The 10880-nt window shown below is 43.5% G+C and overlaps 1 protein-coding gene across 1 annotated transcript in view; it reads left to right on the top strand.

The window, feature by feature from the left end:
- Positions 1-1218: 1218 nt before the first annotated feature.
- LOC102192493 (CMP-N-acetylneuraminate-beta-galactosamide-alpha-2,3-sialyltransferase 1-like) overlaps positions 1219-10880 on the top strand; it is a gene marked incomplete at its 3' end in the record, with an annotated part of 16224 nt that continues 6562 nt past the window's right edge. The window contains exons 1-3 of the mRNA XM_005755248.2: positions 1219-1485; positions 1717-1913; positions 2098-2265. Of these exons, the coding sequence (XP_005755305.2) occupies positions 1237-1485; positions 1717-1913; positions 2098-2265 (614 nt within the window). The remainder of the gene's footprint in view (positions 1486-1716; positions 1914-2097; positions 2266-10880) is intronic.

Below are 10880 nucleotides of genomic sequence, written 5' to 3'. Positions count from 1 at the left end.
CATTGACGTCTATAGACGTCAATTCCGTTTTTCAATGGGAGGGGCTAGAATACAACCTCGGGCAGCTTGTCAGTGAATTTTATTTTTTCATATATTTGTAAATAAATTGTTTTGATAAAACCTAACCTTTCTCAGTGTTATTTCTGTTTTATAGAAGTGAAAAACTATTTTATATGTTAGAGGTGTCACAAAGCAAGAAATATTAGTGTCAAAGGCACTTTTCTGCTTGAAATGTATTTTTTCACAAAAAGCTCGTTTTCTCCCTTTTTTTGGTCAAAACAGGCATTTTTGGTGGAACCCACCTCTCTTCTACAGCTGATTACTAACGAATGGAAAATGGTAGAAACAAGCTTTTTTTTTGGATGAAAGAAGAGAGTCTGTTTTTCATTTTGGTAGGTTCAGCGTTTATATGATCATAACACACAGTTTTCTGTGGCTCTTCAAAAATGAGTGAAAATGCTCAAAAACCCTGGCAGTGGGGAGTTACCTGATTTGAAAATGGCTGGCAGTGAATGAGTTAAGTGCCAGGAGGATTTCCAGGATTTATATATCGGGGAAACCAAACAACCTTTGGAGGAGGAATGCTGGTTTTAGCAGCGAGTCAAGGACGCCATTTATGTAAAAAGGGAAAGACCATCTCTGAATTGAGGAGGGGGCCTAAGGGTATATATTTTGCCATCATACAATGCTGTGATTGCAGCCAATTCCCCAACTCTCTGTGAATGGTGCTCATGGCCATTGATCAGTGGGCTTTGATCAGTGGTTGTTGATCAATGGTCATGAGAATTTTCGTAATTATGATGAAGGAACTGACCTGCCAGCCCATTGTTCCTTCAGTGGGCCGGTTTCAGTCATTGTGCAAATGCACTTCTTATAAGAGTGGGGAAACCTGCAGTCAGCTGAGTCTGAAGAAGTCACTTGGATGAGTGACGAAATGTTTCTCCCACTGAAAACGCTATGTCCAGATGAACAGAATTAACTTTTGGAGATGTGGAAGTAACAATTAGTCCAAGCATGTTTGTAGACATTAATTTCATCCTATCATTTAGTTGCATCCTATCATTAAGACTAAGGTCTTGTTTTGAGTATTATTGTGATAATAAACAGTTTGGTCTTGTTTGCAGCGTGATGACGTGATTCTGTATGGTCATGTCTTATCACATTATTAAATCCTGTGTTTTGTAATGTATCTACAGAACGGATCAGATCCTCTTTCAAGAATATCAAGGTGTGAAGATGCTTCAGAAGAAACTATTCGTTTCTTTTGTCTTGCTGTGTGCCACTGCCATTGGAGTCTTTTCTAGAGCTTCATGGATTTTGAATGTGTACCAGGATTTCTTCCTCCCTCAGAATGAAAGTGTTTGTGCCTGCAACAAATGTTTAATGGAATATGACCCATGGCTTAGTGAACTTATGAAAGAATCTCCTGAGCCCTTTCTATCACCCACAAACAATATCTCAGATGATACATTTAAGTGGTGGAAGGTAAATGTTAACTTCTGTATTTTAAACGTATGTATGTAGGTCTGTATACTTTCTTACTGATTTCAAAGAAAAGTCGTTATCATCTTTTTAACTACATTTCCAGTGCTAATAGGGATTTTTTTATTTATTTATTTATTTTAAAAAAAAAAATATATATATATACCCTCAGAATAATCGGTACAAAAAAGCTAGTGAACTCAACAAATTAATTAATTACTTTTGTTATGTCAGCGCATACAGACAGACAGACGCAACTTCGCTTTCTACAATAAAACAGTGGACAAGGTTTTTCAGATCTTCCCAACCAAAGTCAGTTTCACAAGATCCAGCCCTGACCTTTGTAGAACTTGTGCTGTGGTTGGGAATTCTGGTAATCTCAATGGATCACATTATGGGCCACTGATAGACTTTCATGATATTGTCATAAGGTAAGAGTAGAACATACTGTTTTGAAATCTTCATGCATGTGTTATCTTTAAATATCTGTAAGCATTGCTAAAACCTTTAAAACTCAATTGAATAAGATATTTTCTTTCCCCAGTATGGACGTTCATTCTACATATATCATCCAATAGATGATAATATGAACAATATATCCTCTGTGTTTTTTAGAATAAACCTTGGGCCCACAAAAGGCTTTGAAAGAGATGTTGGAAACAAAACAACATACCATGTGATGTATCCAAGGAGTTTCAAACATTTGGAAAACACCACACATCTTGTGTTTTTTCCATTCAAAATTTCCGATCTAGAGTGGCTTATCCGGTCTTTTACTCAAAGGTATGTGTGTATTACAAAGGTAATATTTTTATTTGGTCCTGTATCTTGGTGATTTAACATTTATAATTTTAAAGTGTAGTCTTAATGCATAACTGCAAGACAAAACCTTTTGAATATACACTTTTGTATATTTAAAAAAAAAAAAAAGCAAAACATGATGTTTTATATTTTCTAAAAGAAAAAGATGAATGAAGAAAGGAGAGCCCACAAGAAATAAAAGTAATGGGGAAAAAATGATCAGAATCCGAATCGCATTTATTAGCCAAGTATGCATGCACAAACACATACAAGGAATATGGTTCCGGTCGCTGGTGTCTCTCAAGCACAACAAAGTAAAATACACAATATATGAGCGACAGAATGAACAATATACATAAACCACAATATAAAAATGTCTAAATCCTTATATACAGAAAATACAGGATTACAGAGATGAATACCACAGAGTGTACATAAACTGCAGTTGCAATCTGGCAGTGTGAAGCAATGTGACAGTTCAACGGTTTAGGAGGGAAATGGCAAGGGGAAAGAAACTGAGATGATTTCCCTTGCCTGTTTTCTGGTTCTTGAGAGGTACGGGTCCTGGATGGAGGGCAGGGGGCTTCCAATGACCCTTTCTGCTGCCCGTAAAGTCCACTGCAGTCTGCACCTGTCCTTTTTAGTGGCTGCTCCATACCAGACTGTGATGGAGGAGCACAGGGCAGACTCAATGACTGCAGTGTAGAACTGGATCAGCAACTCCTGTGGAAGACTACACTTCTCCAGTTGTCTCAGGAAGTGCATCTTCTGCTGGGTCTTTTTGAGGATGGAGGAGATGTTAGTCTCTCACTTCAGGTCCTGGGAGATAGTAATACCCAGGAACCTGAAGATCTTCACAGTAGACACCAGGCGGTCTGATATGGTGAGGGGGAGCAGTGTTGATGTTAATGTCTCCTGAAGTCCACTATTATCTCTGCAGTCTTAAACATGTTCAGCTCCAGATTGTTCTGACTGCACCAGAGTACCAGCGGCTCAACTTCCTGTCAATACTTACAGAAAGACATAAAAGAGAGAAATAGAAAAGTGACATGTATTGAGGTAGGTCGGAGGGGGGACAATGTAATTTCACATGAGATAAAGTGGCAGTAGTGAGCAGCAGTACAAATTTGAGCAGTACAAGACTAAAAGTGGCAATTAGTGCAATATTGTCTCATGAAGGGTTTGTTCCCTTCGCCTCCGGGTCGGGGAATGGATCCTGACCGTCGTCTGTGCTTACGCGTTGAGTGGCAGTTCAGAGTACCCAGCCTTCTTGGAGTCCCTGGGTGGGGTACTGGAGGGTGCTCCCCCTGAGGACTCTGTTGTCCTACTGGGAGATTTCAATGCTCACGTGGGCCATGACAGCAAGACTTGGAGGGGCGTGATTGGGTAGAACGGCCTCCTTGATCTGAGCCCGAGAGGTGTTTTGTTGTTGGACTTCTGTGCAAACCACAGTTTGGCGATAACAAACACCATGTCCATAAGTGCACATGGCACCAGGACACACTAAACAGCAGGTCGATGATTGATTTTGTTTGTATCACCAGACCTGAGGCCACATGTTTGGACACTAAAAGTAAAGAGAGGGGCTGAGCTGTCAATTGATAGTTTGATCAGGGGGAGGACAATGGACAGACCTGGTGCACCTAAACGCACAGTGGTGGTGTGGTGGGAATGCCTAGCAGAGGTCTGTGAGATCCTCAACAGCATTGAGTCTGAATGGACCATGCAGCCACAGCTCAGTGCAGCGGCTTCTGCAATGGAGATGCTGAACAAGGTAGTTGGTGCCTGTTGTGGTGGTAATCTCTGAACCAAATGGTGGACACCAGAGGTGAGGGGAGCCACCAAGCTGCAAAAGGAGTCCTTGGTTAGCCTGTGGGACTCTGGAGGCAGCTGATAGGTACTGGCAGGCCAAGCGGAACGCAATGCGGGTGGTGGTTGAAGGTGTGGAAGGAATTTGGAGAGGCCATGGAAAAAGACTTTTGGACTGCCTCGAAGAGATTCTGGCAAACCGTCAGGCGACTCGGGAGGGGAAAGCAGTGATCTACCTGCACTATGTATAGTGCGGGTGGAGTGCGGCTGACTTCGACTGAGAAAATTGTCGGGCAGTGGAAGGAATACTTCGAGGACCTCCTTAATCCCACTGGCATGTCTTCCGTGTAGGAAGGAGAGTCTGGGGACAAAGGGGATAACCTGCCACTGGTGGCAGAGCCCCAGAGATGCATAAGGTCCGCCCCGAGTTCCCGAGCGGAGGGTGTGTTCCAACTACAGGCGAATCACACTCCTCAGCCTCCCTCGGAAAGTCTATGCCAGGGTGCTAGGGAGGAGAGTCCGTCTGTTAGTCAAACCTTGGATACAGGGGAACAATGCGGTTTTCGTCCTGGTTGTGGAACACTGGATATGCTCTTCATCCTCTCAAGGATTTAGGGTGCATGTGTTTTTTGGACTTGGAGAAGGCATTTGACCATGTCCCTCGAGGGGTCCTGTGGGGGGTGCTCTGGGAGTATGGGGTGTCTGGCCAATTGCTACGGGTCATTCAGTCCTTATACAACCATTGCAAAAGCTTGGTCCGCATAGCCAGCAATAAGTGTTCCTTGTTCCTGGTGGATGATGGGCTCTGCCAGGGCACCGATTCTGTTCATAACTTTTTATGGACGGAATTTCTAGGCGTAGTCAAGTGGCAGAAGGCTTTCACTTGGATGGTCTCAGGATCTCATCTCTGCTTTTTGCAGATGATGTGGTTCTGTTGGCTTCATCGGGTGAGGGCCTCCAGCTCGCACTGGAACGGTTTGCAGCCGAATGTGAAGCGGTGGGAATGAGAATTAGCACCTCCAAATCTGAGTCCACGGTCCTCAGCCGGAAAAGGGTGGAATACCCACTCCGGGTCAGGGACGAGTTCCTGCCCCAAGTGGAGGAGTTTGAATGTCTCGGGGTCTTTGGGAGTGACAGGAGAAGGGAACAGGAGATCAACAGACGGATTGTACCAGACATCCAAGAAAGGGTCTCCAGTATAAAGAGTTGGACAGCACCAGTCCGCAACATGGTACACACCTACTGGCTGAAGAAGCTGACTGCACTTCATGAGCACCTGGCCGCACAAATGAACCAGCTGCTAGTTGACGAGAGACACCCAGAATGGCTTACCGAAGGCCAGACAGTCCTGATCCTCAAGGACTCACAGAGGGGACCGGTCCCCTCCAACAACCAACCAATAACCTGCCTCAGTGCCACATGGAAGCTCCTATCAGGCAGATGAACAGGCACATGGCTCAATACATGAGCGGGGCACAGACAGGGATTGGAAAGAATACCAGATGTGTAGACTGAGTATTTGCCCGAGATTGCAAGACTAGGCTGACCAACCTGTGCACTGCCTGGATTGATTACAAGAAGGCCTATGACTCAATGCCCCACAGCTGGATACTGGACTGCCTAGACCTATACAAGATCAATAGGACCCTAAGAGCCTTCATCAGGAGCTCAATGGGGATGTGGTAGACAACACTCACCATCAAGTGCGGGATCTGTCCCCACTGCTGTTCTGCATAGGCCTGAACCCCCTCAATGACATCATTGACAAGACTGGCTACGGTTACCGACTACAGAATTGAACAGTTGCCAGCCACATTGTAAATAAACCACATTGTAACGACCGGATTTGTTTCCTGTGGCTGCTTGGGTCTTGGGGGGGAAGCGAGTGCCTCACTCATGATATTGCCTGGCCCTAGACGGGTCGTAACATGAATTGGGGGCTCATCCTCTGCCTTCTTCTGCGGTTGTTTTCGTGTGTTTTGGTCTGGTTGGCAGTCTTCTTGGTGTGGGAATAGTAGGTGTGTGGGATTATGGAGTTTTCTTTGGATGATTTTGTTACTTCGCCTTCATGGGATAAAATGGTGAAGTGCAGGAAAGCGGATTTGCTCATTATTGCTAGTTTTTATGATGTTCAAGTGTCCTATAGTGCCCGTAAAGCAGAGGTTAAGGACGCTTTGTGTGCAGGGCTGGTGGAGCGAGGCATCCTTTCTGCCCCGAAGGCAGCTTGGCGGTGGGGGTGTGAAGGTGGTTCCGGAGACTGAGCCGGATGCCAAAGGGCCTGTTAACGTGCTCTCAGCTGAGGTGGAGTCTGATGCAGCTGAGGTGGACTCTGATGGTGTCCACCTCACCTTATACGGAGGTGGATCTCCGTTTGACCCTCCGTATAAGGGAGGTGGAAACCCGTGCTAAAAAGCTTGAGGTACAAACAATGCACCTCCATGTCAGAGCTTTGGAGCTGGAGCGAAAGCCCTCCACATCTGCCTCTAGTCATCCTAGTAGATCCACCGCTGTCTCGACAGGTTTTGACATCACTAAGCACGTTAAACTGGTTCCCCCGTTTCGTGAGGCCAAAGTGGACTCCTATTTTAATGCTTTTGAGCATATAGCGGCCGCGTTAAACTGGCCGAAGGAGTTTTGGCTCCTTCCATGGAGCATGACTGGACATCTCGGGGTGAACAAAACTTATCATCGGGTGTTGCGCGACTTCTTTTGAAAGCTGATGTGGTGGCATATTGCCGTACCTGTACCACATGTCAGATGGTGGGGAAACCTAACAGACCAATCCCACCTGCTCCGTTACATCCTATTCCAGTAATAGGCGAGCCGTTTGAAAAAGTGATATTGGATTGTGTGGGTCCCCTGCCAAAAACTAAATCGGATACACCACCAATGCATCCTCATGATAATGTGTTCAGCAACAAGGTTCCCGGAGGCAATTCCACTACACACGGTGAAAGCAAAACTGGTAATAAATGCACTAATTAAGTTTTTCTCTACTTTCGGGCTTCCAAAGGTTATTCAAACAGACCAAGGAACGAATTTTACTTCAAAAGTGTTTGCACAGGTTGTGGAGGAGTTGCAGATAAAACATGTAAAATCCAGTCGGAAAGTCAAGGTGCTCTGGAGAGGTTCCATTAACGCTGTTACCAAACCTGATTCATTTCCTCTTCCTAGAATGTATGATTGTATTGATAGAGTGGGATCGGCATCTTTTATAACCAAACTTGATCTGTCAAAAGGTTACTGGCAAGTACCTTTAACTCCCACAGCATCTGAAATATCTGCTTTTGTCACACCAGATCGTTTTCTCCAGTACATGGTTATGCCGTTTGGCTTGCGTAATGCACCCGCTACCTTCCCGCGCCTTTATGGCCAAAGTGCTGGAAGGCGTGAATAACTGCGATGCCTACTTGGATGATGTTGTCATTTACTCATCCACCTGGTCTGACCACTTACAAACACTCTCTCTTGTCTTCAGCCGTTTTCAGAAAGCCTCGCTTACAGCTTTTGCACATGACACATTATCGAACGTTACGTTGTGTGTCATGGATACTGTTGACTGCAGAGGCGGAGACAGACATTATATAACACCTGGGACTTAGCCCTAAACAGTAGTATGCATGTGGGATGAAGGGGAGGGGGGGGGAGGTTAGAATGGCTTCATATAGGAAAAAATATATATCACATCTGCAGGACACCTTAAACTAGTTTTTTTTAATTAAGCAGCAAGGCAGAACAAAATCAGGGCTGTATCAAGACACGAGGACTAAACCCCAATTCAATTAGACCCAGAATTGATCCGTTATTAAAACAGGACTACAACAGTTCAAAATCAGGACTACTTAGGACAAAGACAGAACCAGAATCCAAACTAGATGATAGTAGCACTAAAAATCTACACTTATTTTTTAATTCTACCAAAGTACACTATTTAGATTCAGAAAAGTTTATATAATTATTTAGTCTTGTTGTGCAAACAGGCCTGCATAACTTAATAAATATAGAATTTGAAAAGTAACAAATGGTGTCTAAAAAGATACGCTAGGTACTAGATACATGTTCTGATGAGTTTTGTCAAAAAACGATTTGACTAATATGTCTATCTCACCTGAATCTTGTTCCATCTCTGTTCTGTCCTCATTCTCCTGTCCATCTCCCTCTCTGTGCCTCTCTCTCCCCCTTTGTGCTGACAATCACGCCATACACCAACATCATCAACTATACAGTTGAAACCAGATATTTACATACTCTTCAGATTTAAAAAAACACTTTTTTAATTGTAACATCAAATCAGACTAAATGTTTATTTTTTTTAGATTGATAAATATAAAAACACATTCTGTTAACTTTAAGACTAAAGAGAGAAATTGTTTGTATTTCTTAATTGCAAATGGCACCCAAATTGTATTTAAAATTGAGTCACACTTATGGAGCTCCACAATTCTTTTCCTGCTGGTTTGGTTGACATCTCTTGATTTTTCCCATGTCAAAGAAACAGGCTCTGTGTTTTTGGGGTTCTTAAGCTCAGAATGGAATCGTCTGGAGTTTTCTTATTAATTAACAATAAAGTTAGTGAATATGTACTCCTAAATTTTATGAAAGTGATAAAAAATAGACAGCTCTCTCTCTCTCTTTATTTGGACATTTAACTAATTCAAAAGTTATTTAAATATTTATTTATCTAAAACAAAAGAACTTTACTCTAAATTCATGTTTAACAGTAAAAAAACAAGTGTTTTTATGTTTTTTTTCCCTAAAGTGTATATAAATATCTGGTTTTACCGGTGAATATACTGCTGTGTATTGAAATTCCTCGTTTTGCATAGAAATATACTGAACAACATAAAAAGCATAATATATAAAATAACATCTACCTGAGTTTTTTCTTTGAAAGAAGCCCCTTATGTCCACGGGCGACCGTGGCTCAAGAGTTGGGAGTTTGCCTTGTAACCGGAAGGTTGCCGGTTCGAGCCCCGGCTCGGACAGTCTCTCGGTCGTTGTGTCCTTGGGCAAGACACTTCACCTACCTACCGCCTACTGGTGTTGGCCAGAAGGGCCAATGGTGCAATATGGCAGCCTCGCTTCTGTCAGTCTGCCCCAGGGCAGCTGTGGCTACAACTGTAGCTTGCCTCCACCTGTGTGTGAATCACTTTGGGGTCCCTAGGCGGGACTAGTAAAAGCTAGACCGGTCTCGAGACATCCGACTCTAGTACATTCAACCAGCCTCACAACAGCAGACCACGTGTAACCACACCAGCCCACAGGATCCATTGAGACCAGTTACCCGCACAGCTGCAGCAAAAATTAGTTTGCAAGACCGAAGAATTTCTGCACAAACTGTCAAAACCATCTCAGGGAAGCTCATCTGCATGCTTGTCATCCTCATCAGGGTCTGGACCTGACTGCAGTTTGCCATTGTAACCAACTTGCGTAGGCAACTGCTCAAATTTGATGGTGTCTGGCACATTGGAGAGATGTTCTGTTCACAGATGAGTCCCAGTTTTCACTGTTCAGGGCAGATGGTAGACAGCGTGTGTGGTGACATGTGGGTCAGTGGTTTGCTGACGTCAACATTGTGGATCGAGTGTCCCATGGTAACGGTAGGGTTCTGGTACGGGCAGGCGTATGTTATGGACAACAAACACAGGTGCATTTTTTTGCTGGCATTTTGAATGCACAGAGATACCTCGACGAGATCCTGAGGCCCATTGTTATGCCATTCATCCACATTTGTTCAGCCCCTGGTAGGAATTCTGAATATCAGCCACTTCTTTTACCTGACGGCGGTACATACTATACCGAGGACCTGTTATCCCATGATATTTCCTCCTCCTGCTCCTCTTCTTTCTTGGGTTTCTGCTGCCTGAGGTATAACAAACTAAGTTTGGTTTGTAAATATTTACAAGTTACACTTACAAATATGCATAAACACTAGCTCATGCATATTTTGATTTATTTTGATTAATTAGTCCATAATTCCTTCTTCTAGTCTTCACTAGTCCAGTGGTCATGTTTCATGGCCCAGACAAGCACTCTTTGTATTATTCTGACATCTTGGCAATGGCTTTTTTGCTGCAACTCGTTCTGTCAAACCTGCAGCTTGAAGTCTTCTCTTTACAGTTGAAACTGAGACTTGCTTACTATGAACACTATTAAGCTGTGCTTGAAGCTGTTGTCCTGTGAACTACCTGTCATGCAAGCTGTTAACGCTCAGAAACCTGTCCTCTGATTAAGTTGTTGCTTTGGGCCTACCAGACTTCTTCCTGTCACAGTTTGCCCCAGTTTGTTAATGGTGAAGCAAACTGTACTCACTTACACCTTGCCTTTCTTTGCAATTTCTCTATAGGGAAGACCTATATTTTTTTAGTGTAATGATGGTCTGTCTTTCTTCCATTGTTAATTTCCTTTTTCTTACCATTTTTGTATCAACACACTACTTTCTGCAATACAATACTGTTCAACTGATGCTCACAAGAGTATAGTACCACAGTGTGTTCCAACACTGCTATTATGCAGATAGACGGGGTTGAGTATCTTGCCCAAGTACAACTGTTGCAGTGAAGGTGTTAAGTCCGAGAGCAGCTGACCTGATAGATGGGATCATTGTGAAGATAGAAACCTGGACCCTATGTAGCCGGTTACCAAGGTTACGTGAAGTACCCTCTGAAGGTCTATGAGAATGACTGCAACCATAACCGAAACCAACTCACTGATCTGTACAACAGCAACAGCGAACACGGAGAATGCGCTGCTACAAAATAAACAGCCAAAGGAGCAATGCCCTCCAT

This window comes from Pundamilia nyererei, unplaced genomic scaffold (genome assembly GCF_000239375.1).
Source record: "Pundamilia nyererei isolate P.nyererei 1_Seehausen unplaced genomic scaffold, PunNye1.0 scaffold01104, whole genome shotgun sequence".
Classification (NCBI taxonomy): domain Eukaryota; kingdom Metazoa; phylum Chordata; class Actinopteri; order Cichliformes; family Cichlidae; genus Pundamilia; species Pundamilia nyererei.
The sequence above is the reverse complement of the archived record's forward strand: the minus strand, read 5'-3'. Positions and strand labels throughout refer to the sequence as shown.